At 41.7% G+C, this 15266-nt stretch overlaps 1 protein-coding gene across 1 annotated transcript in view; it reads right to left on the reverse strand.

Annotated features, from left to right (window-relative positions):
• The window catches only part of FER1L6 (fer-1 like family member 6), a 54280-nt gene extending 39344 nt beyond the window's left edge, over positions 1 to 14936 (reverse strand). Inside the window, exons 1-10 of the mRNA XM_061447569.1 lie at positions 14870 to 14936; positions 12184 to 12310; positions 11507 to 11561; positions 11282 to 11413; positions 10489 to 10551; positions 7447 to 7525; positions 6120 to 6276; positions 4783 to 4969; positions 3040 to 3232; positions 1791 to 2140 (exon numbers count right to left, since the gene is read on the reverse strand). Of these exons, the coding sequence (XP_061303553.1) occupies positions 1791 to 2140; positions 3040 to 3232; positions 4783 to 4969; positions 6120 to 6276; positions 7447 to 7525; positions 10489 to 10551; positions 11282 to 11413; positions 11507 to 11561; positions 12184 to 12310; positions 14870 to 14936 (1410 nt within the window). The remainder of the gene's footprint in view (positions 1 to 1790; positions 2141 to 3039; positions 3233 to 4782; positions 4970 to 6119; positions 6277 to 7446; positions 7526 to 10488; positions 10552 to 11281; positions 11414 to 11506; positions 11562 to 12183; positions 12311 to 14869) is intronic.
• Between the last annotated feature and the right edge of the window lie 330 nt (positions 14937 to 15266).

Genomic DNA, 15266 nt, shown 5'->3' on the forward strand with positions numbered 1-15266 from the left:
TCAAAGCTACCACCACAAACAGATTGCAGCACCAGAGTAACTTTAGCTTCCCTGCACCATAATGGTTTTCAACATAAACCCAAAGTATAGGATGCCTAATAATGCTGAGGATCAGAGACTACAACACACATATCTATCTCCCTTTATAAAGAAAGGAAATTGCAAGTGTCTAATATCTTCTTGCTGCCAGAATGGGTCAATAAAGTTGTGCTGTGGGGCTGGGTAATTTGCCTCTGTTGTCTCAGAGGCTCTATGAGACATTTTTCACCTTATTTGTAATGCCTTCAGTTCCTGCTTTTCAGAGAGTTGTAATACAATTACTGTGTCTACTGTAGCATGAAACATCATTGAATGTTAAAACCAAAAGAATATCAAGCATCACTGTATTCTGTTGTTGCCTTTAATTCACCCTGTATTTGAAAGTGAGGCATAGTAGCCAGAGACAAATCCTTTTTGCCACTTTTAATATTTGTTGGTGTTACAGCAGGGTTTGTTCCTCTACCTGGAGTATTTAGGTAGCACCTAAGACCATAGTGTTTGAGACACTCACAATAATGGTTTTCTTCCATTTTAAGGAAAACCTATATGGAAATACGTTTATTTTCATGTCACCTCTATCACGTTCTTCAGAGAAGAACTGAGAGACAGCTTTATGAGTATATAAAGCAAGACCAGGGCACAGGTTCACACAATTAGCTTGCAAATACCCTCGTTATTTCTCTACTAACACACTCCTTGACCTGTTTCAGCTAGCACTCATACCAGCAATGCCAGAGCACAGGTCAAGGAAGAACACTTATCAAGGCTAGGCCTCAAGACCAAAAAATAATTAGTCCTCCTACTTACGTGTAGAGTTGGTGTCAGAAGACCAAGAATTAGATCTAATAAAGGATATGAGTGCCTTAAGCACTGAAGTGGGACTCCCGCTATAAAAGCCAAAATTTTGACCAATGATATACTGAAGTAGAAAGAAAATTGGTTATGAGAATATTTTCCTTCCTATTTATTGGGTAAAAAAAAAATGGAGCTTTCATATGCACCAATGTGCTGTTGCTTCCAGAAAGTGATGTGATGGAGCAGAGAATCAAAGCTCACGACTGGCTCAGGACCTGAGCCCACATATTCTGCCTCAACTGCACAACTTTCTCAAAGCACCGTAGCACAGACCTTCCCATAATGTAACTCAGTACAACAGGTGGAGTTAGGAAAGTAACATCACTAAACTCCAGTGGAGACTGAGCAAGTGATTTGCAGCCCCTCTCCTAAAGAGAGTAGCAATCTAAAACTACATTGACAATGCAGGGTTAAAGGAGGAGATAAAACATATTAGGCTGTATCTCTCTTCATTTGTACAAATCCTATGTGAGTGATTCCCTACTGACTCCAATTGAAAACTACTGATTTTCTCGGATGTAGGAAATTAGACTTCATAATTGCCATCTGCCCCCATTGGCCCTCTGTCATTTAGCAGATAAATCATATTGTCATTTAGCAGATAGATCATATGAGTTTCTAGTAGGAACACATGGATGCATATGGGACAATAGGACAGGAGACAAAGTTTTATGGAAACCAAGTCCTGCTTGAAATATTTTTATGCCTTACAGGTATACATTAATGCGCCATTTGTTCTGCATTATTATGGGAAGATCCCAAGACTATGGAGGCATGTAGAAGCTGTAGGAAGAACGTAAAAGCAGTATTGCATGACCTGAATCCAAATACACACATCAGTGCCACCCTTGGAGGTTTACAGCCACATGTCAATCAACCTCTTCTCTCATACCGACCTCTGAAAGCACATCAAATGGCTCGACTTCCACTTCGGTTGAGTTCATCTTATCTGAAGGAGAAGCTGACTTGTGATCCTCTCCTGCTTTCTCAGTTTTGTCCTTTCCTTTGGGTGCTTTGAAATCTTTATCTTTAGATGGCAATTTGATATCCTTGATAATACTTGAAAACTTCGACTCATGGGCTCCTCCTGAAAGTATCTCCACAGCAATCTGAATATAGAGACGTCCCCTAAAGGAGACGCCTTCTCCAAAACCTTCATTAAGCTCCTGGTGGTCATCCATGAGGCTGTGGTTCCTGGGTGAGCCATACAGATTGATCCAGGCAGGCCCAAAAGTAGGCAAAAACCCTGGAGATAAAGTACCTTTTATGGCATTTCTGTTAGGTGTTACATGCACTCCTTACTGTGTGCTCCAAGAAATCTTGCCTCTTGCACATCAAAAGCCAAACATAGACCCATTTCTATGCAGGTGGGGACCACCTTATATAGAGCACTCTTTTGGAGGGCAATTCTTAGGCCCCAAGGAGCCCTGTCCCAGAGTCCCAGGGACTCTGCTAGTATGGAGCTCTTTCTCAGAAGGTGTTCATACCAAAAGTGCTGGGGCATTTGCATCTCTTGTAAAGAGAGCTTGCTCCCATAAACTGAGGGTTGAGACATGACAAAAGCAGAATGGAGACTTTGTCACCCTGTCAAATCTCTTTCCAAGCCCATGTCACTACCCAGTTTATATGTTTTATCTTTTATTTTCTGATTAAGTACTCAGATACACATTCAAATTGCCAAATTATGGAGTTACTTTGTTGAGCTGTGATAACTGACCATGTTCCTCCTTGGGCTGTGATAACACCCAGCTGAGCCTTACCTAAACACTTTGCTCTTACTGGGTAGATCAAAAACACAGGCCTGCTCTACCCGTTATTTGCACTTTGGGCTTTCACTGACTGACAGAAACCTGCACAATCTATAAATGTACATGAGTCATCCATAACAGACTAGACTATTGCCACAGTCACAAAGAAAGTACCAAATTATGCAGCAGCCCTGTAACAAGAAAGTCAGTGGTAGACCAGTGGTAGAGCACAATGTAATATAACTCCAAATTAAGCAAGAGAAGGTTTTTCAGAACCAACAAAAACTATGGATGTTTGCTTGAGCTCTGGGCATTTCTAAAATGGGATTAGCCATGCCCAGATTCCAGGCAAGTAGATTTTTCTTTGGGGCATATTCTGGAACATTTTCCCCTTTACCTTTGTCACCATCTTGTTCATTTGATATTTTCTTCAGGTCAATGAAGTGGGTGGCTAAGGCCACATCATTCATGCTGCCTTCATCCCAGACCTGGATTTTGACTCTTCGGCAGAGTGGAGGAAACATTTCCTTAAAGATAATCTGTTCGTGCCATACTGGATCTGCACAGTTCTTTTGCACTGTTGTCCGACCCTGAAATGAAGTCCAACAAACTTAACCCCAGAGGGATCAGATTCTGGAGAATGGCAACGAGTATAGCACAAACTGCACTTAGCAATATCTCTCCAGTCATTTTTAAAGCACAAATACCCTATCTTGAAAGTACTTCAGCTTTTCTATCAGCTTGTTTACTTTCCCATCCATTGCTAGTAAAAGACCACATTATGTCTGAAGAGCTCTCACTTGCACACAGCAGAGGCGGGAATAGGGCCCTTGTGCACAAAGCACATCTGTGAAGCCAGACTTTGGCATTTCTGCTGCAAACTGCACATCTTCAAATGGCTTTTGAAATACCTGGGTAATGGTAATGTAGCACAGTTCATCTCATAAAAGATTAAATTCATTACAGCTGCCAGGCTGCATGTTCCAATGGAAATACCTTAATGAGGCAATTTATCTAGTATAAAATATGATTACTGTGGCTCACATTCTGGGCATATGCCTGTGTCCCAGGGAGGTAGAAACCAGTGTTATTTCTTGTAGCCTGAAGGAGATGGCAGACCCATATCACCATCTTTTACCTTCACATTTGGTGGGGAGAACTGAAAACTCTAAACCAATATTTTACATACCAGGGTGCAAACCCACATTAGTGACCTATTTTTGTGTCTTCTTCAGCCCTCTCTTAAACCTAAGATAGCTGCATGTGTCTGACTGTTTTAATACATACTAGTTGGAGATGTAATATTCTCCAATTTGGATTTACAACAAAACACGTTTTCAGCACCAAGTGCCTTGTTCTCATGTCTGAAACATCTGTAAAGGACTAACTGGAGTTCTTCTTTAGACTTCCTTGCACACAGAAAGTGTTGCTGGCTTAAAATTGTTTCCAGTTTATTATTTTCTTCTTTACACCAAGAATCAAGACAAGCTCCCTGGCATGGTGTTTAATGGATGTAGCCCAGAGGAACCAGGCCTCTGGAGCTCCTCCATGTTCCTTTTCCACCAAAGTCAGAAGGCCCCTCTCAGCAGCTCTCTGTAGCACCATGTTTGATACTGAAGGACCTCAGGGAGCAAAGAAGCCAGGCAACACTGAGACAGAGACTAATCAAATGCTTCCTCTTCTGTTACCCACAGAAAATCTGCAAGAGTCCTGAATTACAGCAGAATAATTCAGAAATCAATACACCACCCTAAAATCCAGACTGAACTATACTTTCTTCTTTCACTGCTTCCTTTTTTCACTCTAGGTAGACCAGAACCACTTACCTAATACCACACTAGGTAATCTGCTGTCTTGTAACCTGATGTTTAAGTAACAGATCTATAAAATTTTCTTTCCCCTCCCGCTGCCTTAATCTAACCTACTGCTGTGAGGCTGATATTAGATGAACTGGCATTAAGTGTTTCTATCACTTTGTTCCTGTATAATTTAAGAGCTGACAAATTTCTTTCTGATGTCAGAAATGTGTGTATTACTTAATTTATGAAACTACAAGTTAAAGGATATCAGCATAATCACCTGCTGTAGCACAGCTAATGGGAAAGAAAGTCTGCATTGTGATCAAGAAGATCCCAATTACCATTTGACCTGCAAACATGACCACCACATAGGGATCCACAAGGTCCTTACTGTCTCCTATGAATGCTTTGGTGACATTGGCCATGATGCTAGAGTTCATCTTTGGAAGTCCTTCTGCTTTGTAGATTCTCACATAAAATCTGGCCCATGGTCTTTCAGATGGAAAACCTTTGGGGATCAAGAGGTTCCTGAAAGAATAAAGAAGCCATTTCCTGAACACTGAAAACTAAACAGTGAAGTGATGTTTTTTCCAATAAAATTGTTATCTCAAGTTAGCTTGCATCCTGAGAAGATGCAAAAATGTGCATGAATCTGTTTCTGCATCTACACTAAACACTTTCTGGTTACCATGAGAAAATGATACAGCATCACTCAGCAAACTTGTCTGTGATACAGAACCAGGCCCAGTTAGACCCAGTTCCTCAGCAACTTCTCCAATAAATTCTGAATATCTCCAAGGATGGAGATTCCCCACTCTCTCTGGGTCCCTGTCACATTTGACCACATTCATGGTAAAAATAAATAAAGTTCTGTTCTGAAATTCCCTTGTTCTAACCTGCATCCAATGCCTCTCATCTTTCTGCTGTGTTCCTCTGAATAGGGTCTGGCTCTGCCCTCTTCATACAGAATACCCCAGAACCTCCTCTCCTTAGGGCTTGAGAAACCACCACCATGACCCCATTCACACCTTTCCTTGTAGACCACATGCTGCAGCCCTCCATCCTCTTGGTGACACTCCATGAGCATGGTCCAGTAAGTCAGTACTGACCAGAAACATTGCTCCTGTAAAATCTAAAGTATGCTGGCAGCATACTTTACAACTGTAAACGTCTCTATTTTACAAGGAGAATGCTAATACCCTTGAGTGTATCTAAGGATATGGAAAGAATCCATGCACACACATCTGACAGAGGAGAAGGAATAGCTTTTCCTCTGTTTTTTTTTTTTCTTACTTCACTGCTCTTCAGAAATATTTCAGAAATATTTGACTGGTTTCAGATAAAGGAACCTTCTGTCAGGGATAACCTGGCACTTATCCACTGAGCACAGTCAGCCTTATCAGCTGCAGAGATGTGACCCTAACATGTCCTTCATTTTAGTTGAGATGATTACAGAAACTCTCCCTGAGCACATCAGAACATCCAGGTATACAATGCTATTCTGCTATTTACCCTAAGTTAGTGAGGAAAGGACTTAAAGGAGGGTAGAGGACTCTTACTGAATCAGAATAGTTTGGGTTGGAAGAGACTTTCAAAGGTCATCTAGTCCAATCCCCCTGCAACAAGCAATGAACACTTAGTAAAGAAGAAAGCAGCAAAAAAGAAAATATTGCCATACTTTTCAATCTGCTCCTCACTGTCAGCTGTTTTCTGCATAGCTTGTATTGCATCACCTTTCCCAGTCACACTGATGTCACACTTCAGGTACCCCTTGGCTCCTGTCCTAATGTCAGCAGGGTCTGTGAGAAGTGCCCACTTGTCACAAAACTGATGACCTGTAAGATGAACAAACTTAAACACTCAAATAGAGGATGCTAAAATTGCAAATACTTCTCCTCTCCACTCCCAGAAAGGGCACTGCAAACATCGGTGCTTTCAGAAGGATTATGCAGAAACACAGTTGTTTACCAGGCACATCTAGAGGGTTCAAACTGTTGTGTGACCAAAAAGGCAAACAAAGGATTGATCTAGAGCTCATCAGGAACATCTCACTTTCATCAATGGTTATCGACATCAGTGACTAAAGACCAGTGGAAAGCTGGGTGAGATATCAGCAGCTGAATTAAGGCTTTATGAGTAGAAGCCAACTTTTTGATGAGAACTGATTGAAGGTCTCAGACCTCTGTCAGCAAAACCCTTGCTGGGACCTGTGGCCAGGCATAACATTGGCAGCCAGCTGAGAAAGGGAGGAAGGAGGGTGGACAGCCATCGAAGGAAGAAGCAGACTGCTCACTTCAGTCAAGCCATTTCTCTCTACTGATTCTTGCAGGAGCCCTGAAGAGAGGATGGCCTGAATGACTCTACCTTTTGCATGACTGTGTGACATCTATAACAAGTGGCCTAAATATGTTCATTCCCCAAAACTGAGAAGATACAAGGTCCCTGAGCAATTGTGAAAGAGAGAAAGATGAATGGGTTTTGGATGGTTGTAAAAAAAAGGCCAAAACCAGGGTAGGTGACCTTTTCTTAGCATCAAATTTCAGGCACCGGACAGTTCTGAAAATGGATCATGGTCACCTTTTTGTCATCTCTCTCTCATTGCTCCTCTTCTCATCTCATGCTCTCCTAACCGTTCCTTCCACACTCAATCCAGCTCTCATTCCCTCCACCCCTTCCACTCCAACACATGTAGCAGAACTTTGGATGCTCTGTGATGAATGAATGGAATTAGGTTTTGTAGATCACTCAGCTGCCTACTCTGACCCCCTAAAGAAAAGCCATCCTTCATAAGTGCTTCCCACTTGTCAAGGTGTTTTCAGTGTTGAACTTTTTGCCAAAAATCTGCCTGATACTCTGGTACTCGAACAGGAAAACAACCCTTCCAAAAACCTTGCAGTTATCCATTGGCATAAACCACAATCATCTAAGTGGAAAAGCAGCACACCTCCCTCTCCTCTTCTTCCCTGCCTCACCTCTCATTTAACAACAAAAAGGGCACCACTTACCTGGCTGACCATACACCGTCCCCACATCTACTTTGAAGGAGCCTATCAGCATGCTCCCGATCAGTTTATTGTGCATAACCTGTCAGAAAAAGGCTGGTTAAAGATGCTCTTTCTTCTCAGTCAGCATAAGAAAGAGCAATCCGAAGATCCCATTGGGTTCAGAGGTAATAAGCAGCAACTTCCAGCACCATCCAAAAACTAGGTGTACATAGCCACAGAAGATATAGCAAGCATTTGAAATCTATCCTTTACACAATATTATGCTAATTTAGAAACCAACATAGTTGAATCCAGGTGGAACCAGAAAGGTTCATTCCAGGTCCCAGGATTATACACAGCAGGAATCTGATGGATGTGTCTTCAGAGCAGACGCAGTTATACTACTTATCCTGGCGGTTATAAATAAGTCATAATTAATATAAGCACATGGGGCATAAATGGTTTCACACTGGGCTGCAGAAATCTTATCACTTTCTGTGCAATAGCTGAATTGCCATAAGAACAGAGCACACCCAGAGGAGAACGAACTGAGTGTTTCTTTGCAATGTCAGTGTGCACATGAAAGACTTCATTCTGATTTATCCCCCACAATATTACTGAAACCAAAGAAGTCATATAGATGTAAATGAGAAAGAAAGCAGACCCCAGCGAGCCTGTCTCCTTATCCTTCCTGCCAAGTAATGAATTTAATTTAATTTAATTCAAATTTAATTAATAATTTTCCTATGTCATGATTCCTGGATCTAATTACTTCTGTGCTTGGTTTTCAAATACATGCATGTGCTTCACTTTACAAACAAGGCAGAGTCTAGCAACACCTTCTAAGGAGAGACTGGCTCTGAAACTGAATTTCTCAATAAATCAATAAATACGTCTGATCTGGTTTCAGAATAGCTTAAAAGGTTGAAACCTGTTTCTTGACTGTGGAAAAGCTCCTGAAAGCACGCTGAATTGTCTCTAACACCTTGGCTAAACTGCAAAAAGAAACTAAGCCCATGGGACTCACATCCACAGAAGGTCCATCTAAATGCTGGAGCTGAACAACCAAACTTCTGAGGGCATTTCAGGAGTCTGGAAGACATCATACCCTGGCTTTGGACCTGTGCATCTTTTCTAGGGATACAAGACTTCCATGGTTTTGCACTGGATTTTTCATGTGACTTCATTGTGTGCATTTTTCAAGAGGAGGAGACATACACAGAATCATAGAATCAGATAGGTTGGAAAAGACCTTTAAGATCACTGGGTCATAAAGATCACTGACACCTTCATCAAGCTCTACCAGAAAACTCAGGTTTCTCGTTGCAACAGAACGTCATTCCCCATCAAAAGCCTGGGGCCACTGTGCCCCTGTGATTTAGGGAACACACTCAGTTGCCCTTGGTGATTCCTCACTTCAAAAGGGAAGAGTTTCTAGGGCTTAAAAATCAAGAGTGGGCAAAGGAGCAGTCTTTACTATTAAAGCTTAAAAGTTAAGCAACATGCACATGGGAGAGCAGTCAGTGTGAAGCCAATGCTTCATGCACTGGTGCTCCTTTTCCTCAATCCTTAATGATGCCAGGTCCCATCATAGCGCCAGATCCTCGCTCCTATGAGGCTGGACTAGAATGTGGTGCCCTTGGGTAAATGCTCACTGTTCCCACTGAAACAGTGAGGGTTTCCATTCCCTGTAGTACACATTGCTTTTAACCACAGAGGAAATAACTCACAGCTTCTATTAAATGCTCTGCATCTTTCCTAGTAATTTTTTTTAATCATATTTTCTCTAATTTAACAAAGCAGGTGAGCATGAAGCTTATAGCAAACACCTCTGGTCTTCTTAGAGAGGGAGCATCACATCTACATTGTATCTAATTAAAGGTTTGTGTCTTTTCACACCTGATTGACTCTATAGATGACCAGAGTATTTTCTTCAGCTTTTCTTAATGAGGACAAGCTGGCACAGTGTGAAACTGGGGAGTATTTCAGTACTGGAGATACAGGTTTAGCATGAAAAGGGCATCATCTCAGTTTTAATATGGCATTACTATAAGACTGCTGGAATGAAGTGGAAGATATAAACGAAGAAAAAAAAATTGATTAATTAGCAAGTGCTGAGAAACTGAAAATCTCATTTTCCCCTCAAATGCAGGGTTTGGATGCAGCTCGACTAACTGCTGCCCTAATGGACAACAGCACTAATCTATTTCATTTTCCTAGAGCTTCCACATGCAGGTGAGTTCATTTTCACAGATTAAGCAAATTTGGTGCATGAGCAATTGCTGGCAATGGAGGCTGCCAATCTTTGTTTCTCCTTAGGTGAAATGGTTAAGCAAGTGCTGGGAGATTTTCCACCCCTCAGGGTTTTCTCCACTCCAAACACACAAATATTTCCTCTATTCTTTCTATTCCCCTGATATACTGCATTCTCCAACACTAAGTTGCAAAGTAATGAATCTCTGTTTAAAGTAGCATACATAAGCATTGCACCAGGTTACTTTGTTGGGGTTTTTAAAGTAGCTTTTGGCTAGATGACTTTTTATTTCTCAGTGTTACACCTCCATTATCTATAAATCAATTACATTTGCTGAGCCTGATGAAGCTGTGCAGATTTACAGCAGGTAATTCTAACACATTTCCCCACACCCCCATCATGCTCAGGAAGCTGGCACTCCTCCCACCACCAGCGGATATTTGGAATCCTTATCAAATGAATTTGAGACTGGAAAGACTGGCCATATCTTGGAGAAATATAACTATACATTCCCCAGGCAGCAGTAGCTCACAAGAGCTGGCTCCTCAGTACTGTGCTGATACAAACTATGTCAGAAACACATACAGGGCCATACTCTGTGATATAAGTCATAACAGTGAGATGATGCCCACTGAATTTTCACATTCTACCCTGCAGATTGCCAACCCAGCAATGAATGCCCCGAAAATGCACTTAATATTCCTTTAGGGTAATGTTTCTACAAATCATTCCCAGCTGCTTTTCCTCCTCTTTCTCACTCTGACAACAATGACCTTTACTTACTGTGCTAAGCTTTCTGAGGTACTTACAGAGATGTTGATTATTTTGTCAAACAGGAACACCTGCGGTCCAACGAAATCAAACACAAAGTACTGCAGGGAAAGGAGACAGCAGATCAGCATTGTCCTTGCGCTGGTAGCCATGCACTCAGCACCATGGTTTAGCTTTTGGGGTTACTGCACGAAACCCCCATGAGACACTTGGTGTACTGGGGAGGCAGTGATGGACACAGCAAAACCCTTTCCTTGCTCCCTGGATCATGTCTGCTGTGGCCCAGATCTGTTTTCTACTTTCCTACTTGCATGGCTGCACAGCACTGCCCTTCACAAATGCCTGTGGCCCTCATCCTGCATCAGAGAGTATTGCCAAAAGGCACCGGAGGCAGAAGAAAGCACAAAGATTGGCTTGGGCAACTGTATTGGTCTCATTTATCACCAGCTGGGACCAACATATGTCGAGGAAAGACTGAAACAGTGAAATGGTAGAAAAAAAGAGGTTTGTAGGGGGAGGGGGAAGTCTAGACAAAGCTCCCAAATGGATCAATTGAAAAAATGCAGAGGCAGTGGCAGTAGGACAGGATGCAGTGGACGGTGCTGGGAAGGGGATGGACAGTGCTTGAGAAGAGAAAGAGCAAACAAAGCTAAACCCAAGGGAGCTATTGCTGGTTCTTGGCTGAGCTTGAAATTCAAAGAGCTCCTGGATGGACCTCCCTGCTCAGACACTAGGGTGCCACAAACTTAGTTCATTGCATTTTGAGCTACCAGTGGTGGAGGCCACCCAGAGCCATTGAAGAAAGTGACTTCTCCAAAAGAAAACACTTACCTCATTGTAGAAAGGGGCATTTGTGCCTTCCTTTACTGTTGTTTGCTTCTTCTCATCACCTATCTCAATGATCACCACAGGGTCAATGTTCTCACCCACCAGCTGCCTGGCCTCAATGATGGTGATGGCAATCTGTGGGGCACAAGGACACCACACAAACTCCAGGGCTCAGGTCCAGCCTGCCTGGGGATGTCACAGGCACATAAGGGCCATCATCCTGCTCACCTGGTAGTTCTGGGATTTCATCTCCTCTTCATGAATTCTGGCCATCAGCTTTGCCCTGTTTAAATGACAGAACAAGTCATTAGGCACTTCTAGGCAAGAGCTGGTACTTGGACATGTGTTGGTAGGACTTCTCATCACTAAGCAAGCATTGTTTATGGCAGGTAGCTTTGCTGGGAAATGTTATGCTTGATTTTATCAGCAGAGATCATCTCTGTCTTTCTTGTATACTTGCTAATAGGAAAATGTTCTGCATCTGCGGACCAGTACAGCTACCTGCCATACATGGGAAGGATTTCTCTTGCTGATCCTATTAAACTTGACTCCATTCCTTCTCTGTATGAAAAGAACAATTATACAAGCTCTTGGGTATGGAGATTGCTGTCCCCTTTGGATCATTTTCATTAGCAGAGTTCATGAGCACAGTTGAGGCATTCTCAGCATCCATTTCAATCTCTCCCTGCACTGGATAGCATACGATAATAATCTGTCTTGAACCGATTCTATTCTGCTGACAAGTACATCCCACTCTGTCATATGAGAGAGCAGGAGTGAAGGGAAGAGTGCTGTCAGCAAATGGATTTTCTGTCAGCAGATGTATTATCCTAGGGCAACATCATCCCTAAGAAGGATGAAAATGGTGTTTAGGAGGATGTTAGGTAAGGTACACAAGGGATCACCTTTTCCTCTTTGGGCTTAGGGATCCAAAAACATTGGACAACGCATCACTGTTCTTTAGGTCTTCCTCTCCCTCTTCTTGTCTTCCGAGAGTGCCATGTTGAAGATTTGCACTTTCATCATGATCACCTGATGAAGAAAACAATCAAGAAATCAAAACCACCTCTGATTTTTACTAGGAAAAACCTAACTTGAAACACAGCAGTGAATTCATCAGCATGAACTGAAGATTTAATTATTTGGGTATCACAAATAGTGATACAGTAGTGGTTTGTATTGTGCATCAGTTATTTCTGGCCTAGAAGCTGCCAAGTTGTACCTGCAACAGTAAAGATGAATTGCCTAACAATACCCTATGGTAACCTTGCATCAAATGAAAGGAAACACGAGTGCATTTTCTACAAGCATTTTATGGCACTGTGCTCCCACTACAAAACTAAACTAAGGGTTGTGATGTTTCCTTGTCTCTTTACAAAGGTATGGTCACCTGAGAGGTGCTTAGAAACTGGTGATGGACTATCCATGTACAGTAAAATTCATTTGGACAGCTCTTACCAGGTCTGAACATTCCTTTTCAGCTGGCTTCCACAAGCCCCTGAGTAGCGGGGAGGAAAACCACCAGACAGGCACAGACATACACAACCTTTGCTTGTGTTTCAAGGCAGCCACGCATGAACCAGCTCCATCAAAGTTACTCCACTAGCAATCTCACACAACATATACAGTCCTCAACTGCCCCACTGGCTCTTCTCCAACCTCCCTGGAACACAGGAAAGGTGAATTTGTCTCTGTATCCATGTAGGCATCGCATAATTTTCAGCCCTTGAGGCAAAGGCATCTGCCTATAGTTTTGCATGTGTAACATCAAGTTCCTATGACTGCCCTCCATATCCTGTTTACTCTAGTGCATGTTGTTTGATTATAGGCTTGTAGTAGTCTGTTTTGTTTGCTCTGAGGATAAATCAGATGAAACTTCCCACCAGCTGGGGGACAGGCATCACCATGTGAGTTCCATGTTGTTTCTGTTGGGATGTAAACTCTGCCATGCTTTTTTCCCTTTACTACATCTCTATTTCCCTGACATTTTGCTATCTGAATTGCTATCCTTTTGTTCCCTCAATAACCATATATATGTTTGTGCATAACTAACCAGTAGGAATTATTCCCCTTGTATGAATCCAGGAACAGAAAATGCAAATGGTTCAGTGGCAACACTCCCCTAGTACATATCCCCACAATAGATCTCCTAAACCCAATCCCAGTGAAGACAAGAGACAACTGGTGTTTGCTGTATTTTTGCTAGTTGCAAACATCAGCAGCAAAGACACTAATAAAATAGATGTAGATGCAGCAGAAGGACTCCAATTTATCCATTGATTCAAACAGAATCATATGAAATAAAGAGAAATCTGAATGCTTACATGGAAAACTTGAAGCAAATTATAGTATAGTCTGTCTTGTAGAACATAGTATATTTAATGGAGCAGAAGATAAATAAACTCCAACATATCTATAATTAGTAAGAAGTTCAATGGACTTTAGTTTCCTCTGTTCCAAAAGCCCAAACCCTTTGCTGTAAGGACCATTGCTCTTAGCTAAATAATGTTCATGGCACAAATATGTATTCCTGTTTCTGCCCAAGAATGAGTCAAGACACACATGGCTGGTTTATTACAACTCTGTAATTCACAGGCTGCATTAAACACACAATAGTCCATGTTTTTAAAATCCATCACTGGCTGCAAAATAAAACTACAGAAGGTGAAGACTTTGTTGTGGCTGAACTACCAGTTTTGGTGAATGGCAGGACTGTGGTGATAGGAGAATGGTAGAGGTAGGATGTGCAGATGTGTCCTTAGCTTGAAAAGTAATGGTCTGTTAGGGAAAGAAATAGGAGACTCTGCATGTCTTATGGATGTGCCCACATTAATTAAAAATAAAATATAATTATTAAAGTTAAAAATGAAAATAAAATATCTGCTCTACATTTAAGAGGAGAATTGCTACTAAGTGAAGGTCACAGCTTTACTGAGACAGCCCATCCAGCCATCAGAGCACACTCAGGTTGTGTTCTTACGTTTTCTAGAAGAAGCAGATCTTTTGGAGAAATTATACACCTGTAATCATAGAATCACAGAAGGGTTTGGGTTGGAAAGGACCTTAAGATTATCAAGTTCCACCCCCACCCCAGCCATGGGCAGGGACACCTCACACCAGACCATGTCACCCAAGGCTCTGTGCAACCTGGCCTTGAACACTGACAGGGGTGGAACATTCACTACTTCTTTGGGCAGCCCATTCCAGTGCCTCAGCACCCTCACAGTAAAGAACTTGTTCTTTATATCTAACCTAAACTTCCCCTGTTTAATTAATGAATTATCTATCTCTAGAGCACAAAAAAACTTTCAAAAGCATGTAATCTCTCTATGGTAAGAGTCAGACCGACATTTCTGCTTTACTTTACCAAATACAGCGCTCTGAACTCACAGAATCTGAAGGTGTACTTAAGGAAACAGGTAATGCAAAAAGAACTAGCTCTCTGTTTACTCAGGAGTGTCAAAGAGTTTACCGCCCTTTTTATCAATACTAAGCCCTAAGACATAATTCAAATGAGTTCACGTGAAATTAGATATAATATAATCCCTCACCTGCTCTTCCCAGTTGCAATATTGATTTATGAGGCCTTACCCAGCGCATCTTTGTTTGCAATAGTCAACCCTTTCTCGCCTTTTTTCTTCTTCTTTTTCAGCTTCATGCCAGCAAAGAGCCCCTTTCTGAAAAAGTAAAGCAAAGCAATCAGTGTATCTTCAAACCTTTTTCTGTGCTGAACTCTAATTTAACTCAAGGAGCTGTTTGAGGGAGCTTTGATTTCCAAGAAAAATCGTTATATTTTGACTTCCCTTCTATTGAAAGCAAACAAGAGAAAACGTTGATTTTATGTTTCATCTAATTTTGTTTATTCTGAACATTTGGCCATTTTCTTTCGAACCAAGACAAGAGGCAAAAAAAAAAGGAAATTCAAGGTAAGTTTTTAACCTAATGACTTCCTACACCTAATTCTTCTGCCTGTGAGAAGACTAAAGAC

This window comes from Pezoporus flaviventris, unplaced genomic scaffold, assembly GCF_033815535.1.
Source record: "Pezoporus flaviventris isolate CSIRO_AGI_PZ_B2104156 unplaced genomic scaffold, CSIRO_AGI_Pfla_v1 ptg000007l, whole genome shotgun sequence".
Taxonomy (NCBI): Eukaryota; Metazoa; Chordata; class Aves; order Psittaciformes; family Psittacidae; genus Pezoporus; species Pezoporus flaviventris.